Source organism: Sinohyriopsis cumingii, chromosome 6 (assembly GCF_028554795.1).
Source record: "Sinohyriopsis cumingii isolate HCF-2022 chromosome 6, ASM2855479v2, whole genome shotgun sequence".
In the NCBI taxonomy this organism is placed as follows: domain Eukaryota; kingdom Metazoa; phylum Mollusca; class Bivalvia; order Unionida; family Unionidae; genus Sinohyriopsis; species Sinohyriopsis cumingii.
In genome coordinates, this window is record NC_142966.1 from 97,309,612 (window position 1) to 97,328,605 (window position 18,994).

Sequence of the window (18,994 nt, forward strand, 5' to 3'; positions counted from 1 at the left end):
CCAACTGCTTTCGAGCTAATCTAGCTGTGCGAGATTCCATTATTGATATAATAATTATTTAATTACTCACACACTGCAGCAGAGAGGGTGTGACCAAACATGACTGTCCGAAAGGTAAACAAAACACCACATTTGAAATGACGAACGACAAAGATAAAGCAACAAATGAGCCAATCCAATCAGAGAAAATATCGGTCTGTTAGAGGCTTCGGTTTGATGTTATTGACCTTGTATTTTCTTTTTTTTGTATGAAGAATTATTTTCAAAGAAGACTTAGTCCAAAACTGGTCTGTTCACCCTCTCTGCTGCTAATGCATCTCGGAACTCGCGTTGGGATGGGCAATATCAATTGGAAGATCTCTACTAGAAGCATGGAGACGATGCAAATAATTCTTTTAATTGAGAGATTAATTAGTACTAATTAATTAGTTAATTAGTACTAATTCATATCAACGAACCATCCATCGTCCCCTTGCATGTGATTTACTATTTGCATGATAAAAAATTAAGACTGGACACATCAACACTCGGACATATTTTAAACATCGTTTCACACGGCCTGGTTCTTCAATTTCCAGTCAGCTTTTAAAAATATGGGAATCTTGGAAGGCTTCTCTTTGGTTTTATTTGGTGTGTCTAATGTTTTTGACTTAAATTTTCTGTTGGCGGCATCATGCACTTGGGTCTGTTTATCTGGGAGCGGGTCTGAATTTCTTCTTGCATGTATTAGGCCATCCGATTGTTCTTCATTGATAAATTTCACGTCATATGTTGAGTCAACTTTCTCATTTGATGGACTTTTAACAACCGCAGATTCAATATCTTCTGTATGGTCTGTATAGTTATCATCCACTTTTGTTAAAGTGGATTTTTTTTTCTTACCCTGAGCTACACCCTTCTTCATAATTGGTCCATTTTTGTGCAGGTACACAACTGGCCACACGACATATGCAATACAAGGGCCTGCCTTTGTGTAGGGGACGTAAATATCCTTATTGAATAGATCATCAGTTTCTGATGTAATGTACATGGGTGGGTTCCTTATGCACATATTCCAGCAAACCCGGGAACATTCTGCAATGTAATCCTTGCAGAGCTTGTGTATGGATTCATCTACGTCAACTCGTAGTTTTCGCTTGATATCCTATAAATAAAATAGTTCACAGATAAACTAGTGATCAGAAGATAGTTTTCATATTTTATGTGACTCATCTGTTTATTAAACTTTTGATTTTTTTTGAAACAAGAATTTAATGATCAATTGCTTTTTTATGGATCTTTTAAAATTTTGCCAACATATAAAGTTGGGTTTTTACCCGCTGTACCTGCTGTCAAATATATTTCCAAATTTGATTCAAAACTCGATAATTCAAAACTAAGCAAGCACATAACATAATTTTACACGAGTGACAAGTACATTATATGCCTTGACTCAAAGATAAAATAATCTGATAGTTATTTTACAGGAGTGAAAAGTACATTATATGCCATGATTCCAAGATAATATATGATAGTTATTTTACACGACTGACAAGTACATTATATGCCATGACTCCAAGATAAAATAATCTGATAGTTATTTTACAGGAGTGACAAGTACATTATATGCCATGATTCCAAGATAAAATAATGGGATAGTTATTTTACAGGAGTGACAAGTACATTATGTGCCATGATTCCAAGATAAAATAATCGGATAGTTATTTTACAGGAGTGACAAGTGCATTATGTGCCATGATTCCAAGATAAAATAATCGGATAGTTATTTTACAGAAGTGACAAGTACATTATGTGCCATGATTCCAAGATAAAATAATCGGATAGTGATTTTACAGGAGTGACAAGTACATTATGTGCCATGATTCCAAGATAAAATAATCGGATAGTTATTTTACAGGAGTGACAAGTACATTATGTGCCATGATTCCAAGATAAAATAATCGGATAGTTATTTTACAGGAGTGACAAGTACATTATATGCCATGTCTCCAAGATAAAATAATCGGATAGTTATTTTACAGGAGTGACGAGTACATTATATGTCATAATTCCAAGATAAAATAATCGGATAGTTATTTTACAGGAGTGACAAGTGCATTATGTGCCATGATTCCAAGATAAAATAATCGGATAGTTATTTTACAGGAGTGACAAGTACATTATGTGCCATGATTCCAAGATAAAATAATCGGATAGTTATTTTACAGGAGTGACAAGTACATTATGTGCCATGATTCCAAGATAAAATAATCGGATAGTTATTTTGCAGGAGTGACAAGTACATTATGTGCCATGATTCCAAGATAAAATAATCGGATAGTTATTTTGCAGGAGTGACAAGTACATTATGTGCCATGATTCCAAGATAAAATAATCGGATAGTTATTTTACAGGAGTGACAAGTACATTATGTGCCATGATTCCAAGATAAAATAATCGGATAGTTATTTTACAGGAGTGACAAGTACATTATATGCCATGTCTCCAAGATAAAATAATCGGATAGCTATTTTGCAGGAGTGACGAGTACATTATATGCCATGTCTCCAAGATAAAATAATCGGATAGCTATTTTACAGGAGTGACAAGTACATTATATGCCATGTCTCCAAGATAAAATAATCGGATAGTTATTTTACAGGAGTGACGAGTACATTATATGTCATAATTCCAAGATAAAATAATCGGATAGTTATTTTACAGGAGTGACAAGTGCATTATGTGCCATGATTCCAAGATAAAATAATCGGATAGTTATTTTGCAGGAGTGACAAGTACATTATGTGCCATGATTCCAAGATAAAATAATCGGATAGTTATTTTACAGGAGTGACAAGTACATTATGTGCCATGGTTCCAAGATAAAATAATCGGATAGTTATTTTACAGGAGTGACAAGTGCATAATGTGCCATGATTCCAAGATAAAATAATCGGATAGTTATTTTGCAGGAGTGACAAGTACATTATGTGCCATGATTCCAAGATAAAATAATCGGAAAGTTATTTTACAGGAGTGACAAGTACATTATGTGCCATGATTCCAAGATAAAATAATCGGATAGTGATTTTACAGGAGTGACAAGTGCATTATGTGCCATGATTCCAAGATAAAATAATCGGATAGTTATTTTACAGGAGTGACGAGTGCATTATGTGCCATGATTCCAAGATAAAATAATCGAATAGTTTTCACATTTTACTGTAACAATATTTCAAACATACACTAGCGAGATAGTTACCAATGTAAAGCTGCTTTTGGCATCCCGTTATCTGTGGCAGAATTAGTTGAAAATGGCATAAAATAAATTAAATAGACACAAGATGAAATTTTAATGGATTAAAGCTAAAAATAGTTCACGTAAGCAAACTGCAGTGAAGGTGTTTTGCACCTGGATTTGCGAAATAAAACAGCTTTGAAAATAAAGCTTAACATGTACAGGAGGTCCCCTTGCCTTTTTCACAGAATTCGGTAAAAAGCTGCAGTTCTGTGCCCTAAAATCCTGTATGGTATACACCATTTTTTCTTGAAACACTTGAATGTCTACATTCGCTTTAGTCTGAAAAAGATCAACATTTAAAATAAAATCTACCAGATCAATTAAGAGTGCAAGTCTATCGTACTAATACATTCTTTAAATTCAATTTCAGGCAATAGCAGACAACTTGTAATCATCACTAAATGCAATCCGCAATTTTAAAGAAAACTCTTTTTCTGCTGTGCATTATTCAACAGGCCTTCATGCAACAAATCTGTATCATATCACTTTTTCTGTTTTGGGACAGCAAAATGGGTTGTCTTTTTGGGACAGCTAAATGGGTTGTCTTTTTGGGACAGCTAAATGGGTTGTCTCGTCAGCTTTATTGGCACAGTCTTAAAGGTATGGTATGTGTTAGGTGAAATACTTTAATCACTTTCGGTAAGTTATTCTCAGTTTTTGTTACGAGCTTCTTTTTTGTTGCTAAGGACTATAGTCAGATACGACTGAATAGCGATATACTTTGCTCATTTGTACATGTAATACAACATGGGTAACACAGTTTTGACGTAATTAGTTACAATTTGTTGTGTCATTATTACAATGTCGGGGCTGAAAAAAAATGAACTGTAAAACTCAGTCTGTGAATGTTAACATTGCCTCTTTGTAAAATATTAGAGTGGTTAAGCTATCCACAGAAGAAACTTGTAATTAAATCTTATACTCGTACTTACTGAACAATCTTGCCCGAGAAACTTTGCAAGTGCAGTATTCATCTCTTGGGTTAAATCTTGAGACTTTGATAAACAGATACCATATATCACCTAGAGAAACAAAATATTATCAATACCCGATACTGTAGAAATTAATCTTTGAAACAATGTGAAATATATATATATATATATATATATATATATATATATATATATATATATATATATATATATATATATATAACAATCTTTTGATTAATTTGTAATAGTAGTTCAAGTCATAGCAACTGTATTGTGTCAAAACAGCTCTAGATGTCACGAAGCAGCAAGAATGGATAAGGCTAGGTATATGCAGTTATGTGACAGAAAGAATAACAAAGATGAATTCATTAGTTATGATATTTATGACAATCGTTAAATAGCACAGTATACCAACCACCTGAAGAAGTTTCTGCCAATATTTTTACTTAGGGCTTTTATAAACATAGAAAAAGATTAACTTAATTGTACTTATTTCTAATTAGATCAAAATCAAGCATATCTTGCCTGTAGAATATGAAGCAATGTACAAACAGCGTCTTTATCCATCAGCTTCCCATTACTTGTCAAGAGTTGATAGCTGTCTGTCCACTTGTTGTCATACAGCTCTGAAAATTGTTCTGTCAGCTTTTCAGGTCGATTACAGTCACTGAGGTCTGTAATGTTGGGACTACCGTCCTTTAGTTTCATGGCCCCAATTTCACTGAGTCTTGAGCATGAATTGTGAACATACTAAACATTATTACATATTAATTTGGAGAGGATGGAAACGGTTCTGGCAGAAGTATATATGAGATATAAATGTGGACTCAATAAAATGACGCATTAATTGGAAAGACGATACAACAGTAGAAACAAAATAAGATAGTAGGCTGATATTAAATGGAAGTAATTAAAATATGTAGAAAGACATTAAATGGGAGTGTATAGCTACGTAGAAAAACATTAATGGGATAAATTTAATTTATATATGTAGAGAGTACCGGTGCATAAGCATGAATTGTTTGTTCTCTTGAAAAGTAATCAATATAAAAACAAAACAAAGTACTTATTTAAAGCACACATGTCCGTCTATCCCCCCCCCCCATTTAATGGATGAATTTCTTTCTAGCTTGACATGAGGACAAAACTAAAACCCCATTGAGCACACACTACATGATATAATGAAAACAACTGACAGAAGAGAAATGGTCAATATACCAGGACACATCTCACGAAGTTGCATTGCCATGGAGTCAACATATAAAAGAAACTGACTTTAATGTAAACATGAGCCAAAGTCACTGTTCATGCATGAACTTTAGGCTTGTACCGACTTTAAATTATTATGTGATTATTCACCAAGAATTATATGAACACATGATTATATCATTCTTGATTCTAACATGCACAAGAAAACATCCTGACTGCAAGATTAAAGCAACACAACAAATATGTAACGAACATCTGTCATTATAACAAAACTTGAAATAACAAGAATTACTTTAATGTTCCGTCATTTTAGAATGGGTGGTATCGAAACTGTCCATAGCATATAAAATATCGACAATACTAAACTTTGAAACCGTATGTACCTGTCCAAAAGGGCATGTTTTTCGGATTTAAGCATTGCTATGGTTTGCTCCATACATTTTAGTTTTCCTTCATATTCTTCCACGTTCGGTTTCGTATCAACACTACAAAATAAATCATAGGCATTACGGTTGGATAGGTCCAGATGCTGTTACCTGCCAAAGTTATAATACCGCAGTTTCATTCATTCAGGATGCATTAGTGAAATTTTGTTAAGCAAGTTAAAAATAATGATGAATATTTAGTAGCATTTCAAACTTTAGTGTCATCATTGTAACAATTAAAACCAGAAAACAAAACATTTTTATTTACATTGCATGCGTGTAAAAACAATCATGAAACACATTTTCCGGCCATGACTTGAATCGGTTGTATTAATCCTCGGAGAAGAATTTGGAGATAACTGTCATCTAAATTATACGATTTCTAATAAGATAACGGGTAACACACTACCAGTCTCTATTAGCTGGGTGGGTTCTGAAAAAAATGTCTTTGCAACAAAGCAGCCTTTTGCTCTTCGAGCATTAATCATATGCTTAAATTGAGCTACACCTTATAAGGAAATTTTGTCGCTAAGGTAACGACTTTTATTCCCCTTTTATTTCAGATGGAAACTTATATCCAAACTTGCGGTCAAACATTTGATTATTTTTGCCAACATGAATGAAGCATTCCACTGTTCATCCTCCAATGCCATCACTTCGATGCCACGTTTTAATTGGTCTTGTACTGGAGATCAAAGTGTGTGTGTGTGTGTGTGTGTGTGTGTGTGATTTGGATTTTTAACGTAGCTTTAAAACTCTTTCAGTCATATCGCTATGATATTTGCATTGTGGCAGTTTATAGTGATGTCTAGCACTTGGGCATCATGCCGCAGACATGTAGCATGATGTCTCACCCAGTCATTATCTTGACACCAGTCCGACTAGTCCTGACACTAACATCTTAATGCTGAACGCCAAGCGAGGCAGCTGCTATTACCATTTTTATGTCTCTGACTCGGCCATTGGTTTGAACCCGAGACCTTTCACATCCGAGGCGGACGCTCTAACCACTAGGCCATTGGAGCGGTCCAGATCAAAGTATATAAAGCGATCTGTAGTAAATTCGATATCATTTATCAGTACTACAAACCTACCTGACCGAAAAAGAATTTCTATCAGACATCAGAAGAGCAATCGTTTGTTCCTGGCTTTCGATTTTTTCTTTGCATTCTTTAATGGTTCTCTGCTGTTCAGCGCTTGAAAATGAAATGTAATTTTGTTGTTAATGAAGTTAATTCATGGAAACTTACCCCACATTGACTTTAGTCAATTTAATTTCACAATGCAAAATGCTTATTATAATGTTATGACTCTTTGGCCACAAATTATATAACAGAATGAAGAAAAACCAACAAATTTTCTAAAATTTACACAATTAAAATATCAATGTTATAAGCGAAAATGTGAAAGGAACCTACAGTATTTCGAAGTGAATCCAAAATTAATCCTGAAAAATTCTATTAAAGTCCAAAACAATGAAAAGTGCTAATTAAATTTCATAACCAGAAATGTACTGATCTGTCAAGAATCTTGACATTGTCACAATGGTTTTGTCTAGAACTCCTTTAAATAATTCACAATAGTTCCAGAATAATATTATTATCCAAATAACGAGCTGTTTCCAGTGAACAGTCCAAACAAATGTTTTTCCACTTCCAAACAATATCTAAGTACAACATAAAACGCGTCTGCAGACTTAAAACAGGAAGAAAAGAAATAAAAATGATTCCAAAATAGGAATGAATCTGATTGCTCAGGTCTCTCTTTATATATGCCTTTTATTAAGAGTATATTTAACAATACTATTACAATATCCATGCAAGACATAACAACTTAAAGTGTAACTTGAAAAACAAACAGCTAATACTACTACTACTTCTACTACTACTACTACTACTACTACTACTAATAATAAGAATAATAATGATGATGATGATGACGATGATGATGATAAAGAAATGATTCATAGGGATCATGAATTGACTGTCAAAATTTTATATAAAATAACGGAAAATAGCCTTGATATTGTCCTTAAACATTAATATTTCTTACATCTTCTAATATGGAATGTGAAATGCTAATAAAAAGGAATATTCACATGACTTCGTAAGTTCAATAGTCTTTTAGCTGTAATTACAGATATCTCTTTCTAACTGCTTTTAAGTTTTAAAGGAGATAAAAATCACTGAAATTGGTTAGCAATAGATACGCACCAAAGAGCTTGCAGTTCTTCCAAAGCTGTATTGTCTTCTGAAATATAATCGGTACGTGCACTTTCTATGGACTTCTTCAGTAAGATGCGATTCCTTCCCCTGTAATGGAACGATGCATTGCAACACATGTACAAAAATAACACACTGACATGTAAATTTATGGACTGAACCCTCTATTTTTCCAGGGGTGGGTACGTCTGTTGAAAATGCAAACATAAGAATTAGTCATCAAAGTCTGTTGAAAATGCAAACATAAGAATTAGTCATCAAAGTCTGTTGAAAATGCAAACATAAGAATTAGTCATCAAAGTCATCAAAGTCTGTTGAAAATGCAAGCATAAGAATTAGTCATCAAAGTCTGTTGAAAATGCAAACATAAGAATTAGTCATCAAAGTCTGTTGAAAATGTAAACATAAGATGTTTGATCATTTTGAAGCTAAACATATCTTAGTACAAATTTTAACCTGTAGGTTTCATTGTTTAAACTGATTCTTTATTGAAAGACTCTCTCTCTCTCGGTGTCTCTCTGTCTCGGTGTCTGTCTCTCTCTCTCTGTCTCACACACACACACACGCACGCACGCACACACACACAAGATATTTGATCATTTTGAAGCTAAACATATCTTAGTACAAATTTTAACCTGTAGGTTTCATTGTTTAAACTGATTCGTTATTGAAAGACTCTCTCTCGGTGTCTCTCTCTCGGTGTCTCTTTCTCTCTCTCTCTCAATGTCTGTCTGTCTGTCTCTGTCTCACACACACACATAATATGTTTGATCATTTTGAAGCTAAACATATCTTAGTACAAATTTTAACCTGTAGGTTTCATTGTTTAAACTGATTCGTTATTGAAAGACTCTCTCTGTCGCTTGGTGTCTGTCTCTCTGTTACACACACACGCACGCACGCACACACGCAGTTAACCAAAGGCTTCTGTGGCCAATGAATGTTATGAGTAGATAAATACTAAATCCATTACTGTCGCTGCATTTACTTTTCCATGAAATTAAATACATATGCTCAATATGTGAATCCGGATGTTCATCAATATGTGAATCCGGATGCCCATCACCATTTAGTTCTTGTTATTGTAATGTAATAATAACTATACATAAGTTGTATTTGTCTTTAAAGGAAGCTAGTAGAATGGTTTGAAAATGAAAGTTTGCTGTAGTCTTTTCTTGTTCTATAAATATTTGTTGTGAAGGTAAATGAGTTCTTGAATATGGACAAATTCTGAAAGATATTATAAAAAAGAAGTAATCTGCGTAATGATAAAAAAGTGTTATGAATGAAACAGAGGTCTCAAGCTGATAACAGTGGGATAAAATGTTTGTGTAACCATAAGCCCTTAAACCTTGGATGCTTGGTTTGTACCCACTTATTTCACAGAGACGTGTGATTATTGGGTTTAAGTCACTAATACCGCTTCCATCACGACGTTGTTAATGGTTTGTGAATTCAAATAACTTCGTGCATTGGTAGTCCATAACATATTACATGGATTTATTGATGAGGTGTGGCACAAAAATTATGAAATATCAAAAGCAGGTATTTCTTGACATTGTTAGAAATCTGTCTCTTCTGGAGGTGTGCGGGTTATAAAAGTATCTACTGTAATCAGAAGTTCGTAAACTGAGATCACAAGGGCAAATTTTGTCCACCCAGAAGAGAAGTAAGATTCTGGAATTCAACAAGAGAAACAGAGAGCTTAATAACCAATGACTCTCTGTCTGTCTGTCTCTCTCATATATATATATATATATATATATATATATATATATATATATATATATATATATATATATATATATATATATATATATATATATATATATATAACCTAAAACAGACAAATTGATTAGACATTTTTATATAAATAGTATTTGCCGCCTTAAATATGAACATATAAATGGAGTATTGTATGGCCACACCATTTTTTATATCGCAGTTGTCTTTTTCAACAGTGATTTTAAAGAGATATTACTGAAGAACAGTCAATATGTATATATATATATATATATATATATATATATATATATATATATATATATATATACCTGTTCTATGACAAAATTATTTTAAAGATAGACTGTTGCATAATAACTGGCAAATTGAAAATAAGAAACGAATACACTTACTCGTATGGATTATTTCCCAAAGACAACCTGCCAGATGTATCATATTCCAAAGAGGATCTGGCAGCCACACTAGCTCTTCCCAGTTCGGGATCCTTTAAAAAAAAGAAATTATCGTATAATAGTTATAAAAGTAAATTAGAATAACCAGTCAAGCTGCTTGGTCAAAATCATACATATGACCTACTATCTACATGACCTGCATTTATCTATAACTCATAAACACACTATTTAAAAAGTAAAGTGTAAAGGGGTTTCAAGAAGTATACATTTTTAAAGATAATGAACAGATGAATAAAAATAATGATGTAAGACTTACGCTCAATGCTCTCGGAGAGGTCGGCCCTTTTCGGTCATTGTCAACAAGATTGCCTCTGATCCAGCTGGTAAAATTACCCATCTTTGAAAGCGCATTTGTTTCACTTTCTTGAAAAGAACCTATTAAAGGTAAGATAACGATAAAAATCGACATATTCGTTTGTACATAATATGAAATGTCTTCTTTAAATTGAATCTTTCGAATATAGACAGATGATTTGACAAAAACATAAAATGATGTTGCCTCCTTGAATGGTTGTTGTTGTTATGAGTTTAACGCCATTTTCAGCACAAGATATGCTAGACATGGCGGCCACTACAAATGGCGGAGGAAGACCCCGGATAGAACCCCGACCCTCGAGAATCTACTGGCAAGCTTTCTCACGTATCCACATTGGCCGAGCCCGAGACTCGAACCGCGCATACAAAGGTGAGATGGCAGTGATCCGTAACGGTGAACGCTTTAGACCACTCGGCCTCACCTCCTTGAATGGAATCATTTGAATACTAAGTTCTTGTCTAGAAGCGACTGTTTTATGGAATAGTTTCATTTTCAATGAAACTTCCGTTCCTATGTTAAGTTTCCATAAAGTGCATTAATTAATGCAAGGCACTATGTAAGCCGTAAAAATGTAGAGCAAGTTTCTTTCGAAGACAAAAGATATGCTTGACCTAATTTGACCATAACGACATCGTGGTTTTGCTTGTCTTCTAAGTATTTATCAAGATCCATTTTTCTCGAGACATATAAGATACGGACACAGCTACGTGAATTAATCCGGAGAGGTCGTACACTTTTTTCTTTATTTTCTCAAAATAAGTTTCATAGTACGAACGTGACTCATTAGCATGATCTATCAAGATTAAACGTTTCAAATATTGAAAACGAAATGCTGCATGGCTTAATTTTGAGTAAAAAAAGGAAATATTAATGAAAGTGCCTGAATAGTCCAGCTCAATAAAATATCGTCACTGGAGACGGGTCAAATCGCCCAAATGAAAACTCGCCGACAAGAACGCTCCCACTTTTTACAAAATTGCCCCCATTGTAAAATCGCCTCAAATCAAAAACGTCTCCGCTTTGCACAGAACCGCCCCGCCCCTTCCAGTCATTAACGCTCCACGCGCTTCATTCACTGCATTTATTATAACTTAAGAACGTCATAAACGTAAGCTGCCTTAGAAATATTTAGCCGGAAAAATACTTTAAATCTTATAAAGTGTCACATTTCATGCATGATTCTGAAAACGTCTAATATTTCTACCATAATCGGTGTTCTAACTTTGACCAGTCAAGGTATATGCTGCTGCTCATCTGCCAAAAATAAAATAAAGCATATCTCTCAATCTTTCTTTTCCCTCTCTGTATATATATATATATATATATATATATATATATATATATATATATATATATATATATATATATATATATATATTCATTACACTTTGTAAAGGACATGACTCTCAATTTTTTTTCAAAATATTATCGACTTTTATTTTCCTATACGCTGAAGGTAGAATATTAAATTAAAAAAAAAACACGTAACGGAATTTCAGTTCGATAAACATTCTAATCCTAATGAACCAATTAAAAAGGCAAGAACGAAATCAGTCCATTAGCTCATGCGTGGCAGTAGGTTATAAATTTCAGCCACTCACTGCATGTATATTAAACTGTACGCTCCTTAAAAAAATAAAAATGAAGTCCCGCTTTCATAAATCATCACAATATTGACTGATACTCATCTTATGTTTAGCAGTCTGAGAATATGTACAATACGAAAGAATAATTGCTCTAAACCGATGTCAAAACTCTAAGAAATAATCTTAAATTTACACTTATGTACATTTTACGAAGGGATTATGCATATATGCATTTGCGTTTATAGCATGTAGACACTATGTTGACTATACGATGCCAACTAAAGGTAACATCTGCAATATGCAAAGACAGAGTGCACATACGTATGGTATGATACACCATTCCATGGAAATGTTGTAGTATAAACTTGTCGCATAAACCGAATTCCCTCTCAAATTACTTAATTTTGTCATGGTACACCATCCCAGTTTCTTCATCCAGTTCAAGTCAGACTACTTATGTCAAAGAATTTGCAAGTTGACACACTCGAAAAAGACGTGCTGGACTGTCAGTGGACATGGAGAAATTGCACATTCTAGTCGAGGTTCCACTTTCAAAAAGGTTTGCACGAGTCAAACATACATAACCGCTACGCGATCGGAACAATACCGTCCTTGTCCCACATATTTAAGCATATCACTCTATAGTAGAGAGTTTATTGTTCTTAGGTTTGTTGGCGGTGTTTGCATTCCATACAAGTTGTCAAACACATACATACATACATACATACATACATACATACAAGCATGCATGCATGCATACATACATACATACATCTCTATTCATATCTATACATCCATCCATCTCTATTCATATCTATACATACAAACATCTACACATATACACATCCGTACACATCTATACATATACATGCACATGTCGATACATACATACATAAAAATACATACATACATACATACCTTACACACACACACACACACACACACACACACACACATATATATATATATATATATATATATATATATATATATATATATATATATATATATATATATATATATATATATATATGTATAATGTGTATGTGTGTTTGTGTGAGATTTGCATTTTTATCGTAGCTCTAACAATTTTTCAGTCATATGGGGCATCATGGGGCATCATGTCGCAGCATGATGTCATACTCAAGTCACATTATCGTGATACCAGGCCGACCAGTCCTAATACTAACCTCGTAATGCTGAGCGCCAAGCGAGGTAGCTTATAGTACTATTTTTGTATATATATTGTAAAGAACTAAGTATTGGTATGCTAAATAGTATCACGTCTGCAATTTTGTATGATTATTTTTCAGTATCATTTTTATATTTCAAGTTCTGTTGACCAGATATAGGAAACTGAAAACATTAAAATGATGAAGAGGAGGTGCGCCTAGCATTGAGTTAACGGAAACGTGACAAAGATGGGGGAATATATTTTGTGTCCAGCGACTTCTTTATGTGTACGAACAACATAATATCACGCTCTGATCTACGTTAAAAAGATATCAATGGATTTATAACCCATTCCAATCATCACACCAATATTGTTCGCCAGACTTTGCCCAATTACAGATACAGTGCAAGTTGTCCGTGCTTTTGGGTTTAATATTTCAGCCCCTTGTCGATTTTCAATATGCAATATATCCAACGATAAAGGTATCAAGTTGGGCATTTCTCATCTAGTTATTGTGCTATTGTCTGTTTTGACCAAGATGTTACGTTTCTTTACATGGGATAATTGTGAAAGTAAACATTTAAAATGAAATCCTAAGCTAATAAGTAGGCGGACCTATACCCACCCTGGTGGTCGGACAGCTATAGATATATATTTTATATATTTACGAATTTTTAACGTAGCTTTAGCAATTTTATAGTCAGATCGCTATGACCTCTCTCCAGTGTGTCAGTTTATAGTAATGTCTAGCACTTGTGCATTATGAAACAGACATGTAGCATGATGTCCCACCCAGTCACATTATCCTGACACCAGGCTGACCAGTCCTAACACTAACCTTTTAATGCTGAACGCCAAGCGAGGCAGTTGCTAGGACTATTTTTGCAAGTCTTTGGTATGACTCAGCCGGGGCTCGAACCCACGACCTCCCGCATCCGATGACACTCTAACCACTTAGGCCACCGGAGCTGGTTCTTGATGGTTGATAATTGATATAGGATCGTCAATCTTTCTCCACATTTATAAAACTTGCAAATTATATCCCGAGGTTTTGAATATACACCTAACAATATAGACTAAATTGCATGAAATTTTGCTCCGACCGACCATTACCTCATGGGCTGATACATAAACCGACTACATCAGTCAGGTCTCCTTTTCCTCTTTAATTGTTCTTAAAACTCAGACAAATATTCATTAATATTAATGAAGCTGCATATATATATATATATATATATATATATATATATATATATATATATATATATATATATATATATATGTCATGAACATATGCAAGGCTGCATATCTTGAGCTGAGATGCATCAGCTTCATTCGCAAATATCTTTAAGTTGATGTCACTAAAACACTTGTATGTTCATTAGTACTTTCAAGACAGGACTATTGTAACTCAATTATATCTGGTTCATCTCAATATCTACTCCAGAAACTTGAGAAAGTTCAAAACACAGCTGCTCGGATCATACTTAGAGTACCACGATCAGAGCACAGCTCCCCGCTGCTCCGTATCCTACACTGGCTATCCATTCGATCCAGAATCAGACAAAAAATTTGTTCTCTGTGCTACGTTTCACTGTCGGACTCTAGTCCAACACACCTATCCGACCTCACCCATATGTACACACCAGCAAGATATTTACGCTCCTCTTCTGACAATCGTATACTTATTATTCTAACTATAAAAACAAAGTCATATGGACAGCGTTCTTTTGCATACCAGGGCCCAGCAACGTGGAATGAATTGCCCACTGAACTTAGACACAAAGACACAGTGATCACATTCAAGAGGGCTCTCGAAACGCACTTATTTCGACTGCAAGAACAAACATAAAGACCTAATAATCTTTCCTACCTTAAATATTCTCAGCGTGTTGTTTTTAATGTTTTCTAATTTCATGGTGTTTGTTTTTATAATCATATCATTATGTTTTTTTAAATATATCTTATAGGTGTTGTGTAATGTTGTAAAGGGGTTAGAGCTTCTAAAGATTAGGCGCAATACAATGTCCTCATTATTATTATTATTATTATTATTATTATTATATATATATATATATATATATATATATATATATATATATATATATATATATATATATATATGTATATCCTGGTTGTAATATATTTTAGGGTACGCATTTTCTCTTATTGATACTACATATGTATACGTAAAACGTGTCTGTCTGTACGTCTTGACATGCTCGTGCAACGGTTAACACCTTAAAACACATCGATTATAAGGTCGTGCTGTGTACATAAAACGAAAAGGAGCGCTATGTATTGCCGATAAACCGATTTTCCCTCTTTGTAACATATTAATTCTGTATAAATACATTTAGAACAGCAGCAGAAAGAAATGCAATCCTCTGTGTGTGTTGGTGGGGGTGGGGGTAGAAGTGTTTTGTTGTTGCGACCAGAACATTGAACACTGTTTAGCACATACTAGCTAATCTGATTGGTTGGCGATTTTGTCATGACGAATGAAATATGATCTTATTTTTTTTAAATAAAATATTTACAATGCTGATGAGCCAAGGTCACCAGAAACATCCGAATGGTGATATAGCCCGAACCATATATCCGGTCCAAAGAGGCTTATGACACATTTGTGACAGTCCGTTACTTGCACTGTTTTATCTAAGTGACTGTACAGAACTCTCATTCAGTGATAAACACATACACGCCCGGGATACATTTTGTACATGAACAACATGTATAGCACAGTATAATACTTACAAGATACTATATAGATAAAGATCCGTGAACATGTCCGTCAATTATCTTTGTAAACATCGACTCCTTGCTGGTATGCCTCTCACATGGCTTTAGATAAACACGGTGTTATTGTCAAGCGACAAAGGTGTTGCAAGGAATATTTATTAGCTACAATAGGGTATTGTATAAAATGCATGCACGAGTGCTTGAAATACGAGACTTGGGGTTGACTCTAAAGGTAAACATTACTCACCATTATAGTGTACATAGTCTCTTGAAAGTAACTTTGGAAAACTCACTAGTCCCATATATAGGGTCCTCTAGCTGCACTATATATCTCCCTTAGCTGCTTTCTGTCTATGTGTGTCCGTCTCTTTTGGTTTCTCTCTCTTTCTCTCTGACGCATATACAGCGACCGCGTTAACTCTAATATATGGAGACACTTTCAAAATCTATAGTTGATTTAAGATTAAAGTTAAACCGAAGCGATTATGCAATATTACACGACGAAAGAGTGTTTATATTATATTTTGAATCCTATTTGTTTATCAGACTTGTGCGTCCGTTGTAGGAAGGAATCTATCCTGTTTTCTTCACAGATCATTTGAAATTGAATCTCTTCTTAAGAATATAATATTACAGAGCTCACCCTCCCCGTCGGAAAATCTATGTCTGTCTGTATCGTCTCTGTCTTTCTTTCTTTCTTTTTCGTTTCTTTCTTTCTCTCTTTCTTTCTTTTTCGTTTCTTTCTTTCTTTCTTTCTCTCTCTTTAGTTTCTTTCTTTCTTTCTTTTTTCGTTTCTTTCTCTCTCTCTTTTTCCTTTCTCTCTCTTTTTCCTTTCTCTCTCTCTTTCTTTCTTTCCTTATTTCTTTCTTTCTTTCTTTCTTTCTTTCTTAAGCACAACGCGGTAAAAAAAATGAAAGACAGTATACAAGTGCCAAGATTTACTCTTAATAAGCGGACAAAGTACCATCCTTTACAATGTCACGTTGATTTTGTTTTACTGAAGTCTGCAATTGTGCTATCAACATTGATAGTGCAGAAGTTTATAACATCCCAAGAATGAATAATTATCTCATGATGTCAAGTTTTAAACAAAATTTGTTTTCAGTAGTGTGAAAAGAAAATGAACCGCTAGAATTTCCATTACTATGTCAGCCAGCTTTCCTGTGTCTGTCTCTGACCAACATAAAGCTGTGCTTTGACCAACCTAATAAAACGTGTGACTGACTCGAAAAACTTAAAGATGTGCCTTAATGAAAGTTTTGATACTTGAATTCCAAAAACAATATAATATAATACACCTTTCACCGTAGAAAAACTACTCTTGTCTTATCTTATTTGCTAAGCTGTAAGACGTGTCGGTGATATTCCTACAAAAAGAATCATCATGTTTCAGGCAAAATTACATTTGCTGACATTTCCGTTATAAAGATCAGGACATACATGAGAACCCTGAAGCTGTCATCTTTTTGTGTATAGATATCTCCTATCACATATCAAGAACATTAAAATTTAAAATCGTAAAACCTTGGACAAAAATACTATTTTTGACACCTGCACACTGATGTTCATGGAACATCATAAACAAAAAGGTAAACAAAATCAATATTTGCTAATATTTTGTTTCACACTAGCACACTAATATTTCTGAGTAGTTGTACGAGGCCTTATATAACTACTACTATATAACAACGTTACAAGTTTAGGAAAACAAACAACCTCCGCCCCCCAATATTAACTTGCGCGTTAATAATGTTAATACAATAGGACACGGAACACACAACCCAAGCTGGATTTTGTGTATGCATCATAAATAATGGCACGAAATTATTTATAATGAATTATGTACTTCCCAGGGACACAATACAGCCTGTATGTTAAACAAGTTTTATCATAAGACGACGAAAAACCAAAGAAAAAAGAACTATCGATATCACAAAATTGATAAAATCTATGTTGGGGTTTGGACCGAGGCAAGGAAATCCTAGTCATGGAGTTATATTATTTGTCTCCCCACGAAGCTATACCGAGTGGGGAGACAAATAAAATAACACGAATATAATTTTATTGTCCTTGTCCCAATTTTTCCAATTAAAGTAGTGGCCGAGTTGTCTAAAGCGCTGTCCGTTACGGATCACTGTCATCTCACCTCTGTCTGCGTGGGTTCGAGTCTCAGATTCAGCCAATGTTCGGTATGTGAGAAAGCTTGTCAGTAGCTTCTCGTGAGTCGGTGGTTCTTTCCGGGGTTTTCCCAGGTTCTTCCTCCACTATTAATACTGGCCGCCATGTATAGCCTATCGTGTGCTGAACTATGGCGTTAAACCCTACAACAACAACAACCAATTAAAGTAACCCTGCACCTTTGCAATTTAGTTAGCAGATTCAAAACACAGGAATCATCAGGTACTATTATTGCTTCTGTCTATATAAAGGCCATGTTTTATGATCTTTTATGAAAATCTGAATAATTATCCAAGTAGAATCTAGCTTTATAAGCCACTCTTAGAAAATGAAAAAAAAAGTAAAGAAAAAACGTATAATTTTCACGAGTAGTAGTATTGCACAATCAGCGTCTCGAGCCACGTGATTTTTGTATTACCAATAAGGCGCATTAAGACAAATGGATGACCTGTCGACCGTAAGTACATAAAGTTAACGCATGAGAAAATAGAAACAAAATCATACTTCTTGCTCTTCTTCCAATAATGTGCTGGGATCCTCTGAAACATACTCGCATTCGATGTGAACTATGTGCACGTGGTGGCAAGTCCAAATGCAGCTAAAACAGGTTAAAAGCACCCTCGGTCAGGAGCTAATGGATCCTAAATTGCTCGACACATTTCTATGAGCCTTCTTTGTAATAAAGTCATTGTAGCTGTTCCATGATCGGTGCCATCGATGGTCACTCCCAGATAT

At 34.3% G+C, this 18,994-nt stretch overlaps 1 protein-coding gene across 2 annotated transcripts; it reads right to left on the bottom strand.

Moving 5' to 3' along the window:
- Positions 1–524: 524 nt before the first annotated feature.
- On the bottom strand, positions 525–16,219 carry LOC149797506 (uncharacterized). Of its 2 annotated transcripts, none has more exons than XM_089962323.1 (10): positions 16,097–16,219; positions 10,520–10,638; positions 10,204–10,295; positions 8,060–8,158; positions 6,941–7,042; positions 5,805–5,906; positions 4,738–4,939; positions 4,213–4,302; positions 3,455–3,559; positions 525–1,144 (listed from the first exon to the last, which is right to left on the bottom strand). In XM_089962323.1, exons 2-10 carry the CDS (start codon positions 10,598–10,600, stop codon positions 551–553), a joined length of 1,467 nt encoding a protein of 488 aa, XP_089818449.1. In that variant the 5' UTR covers positions 10,601–10,638; positions 16,097–16,219; the 3' UTR covers positions 525–550. The 2 variants fall into 2 exon arrangements, with proteins under 2 accessions (XP_089818449.1, XP_089818448.1); XM_089962322.1 differs by having other exon boundaries at positions 3,392–3,559.
- Positions 16,220–18,994: the final 2,775 nt, after the last annotated feature.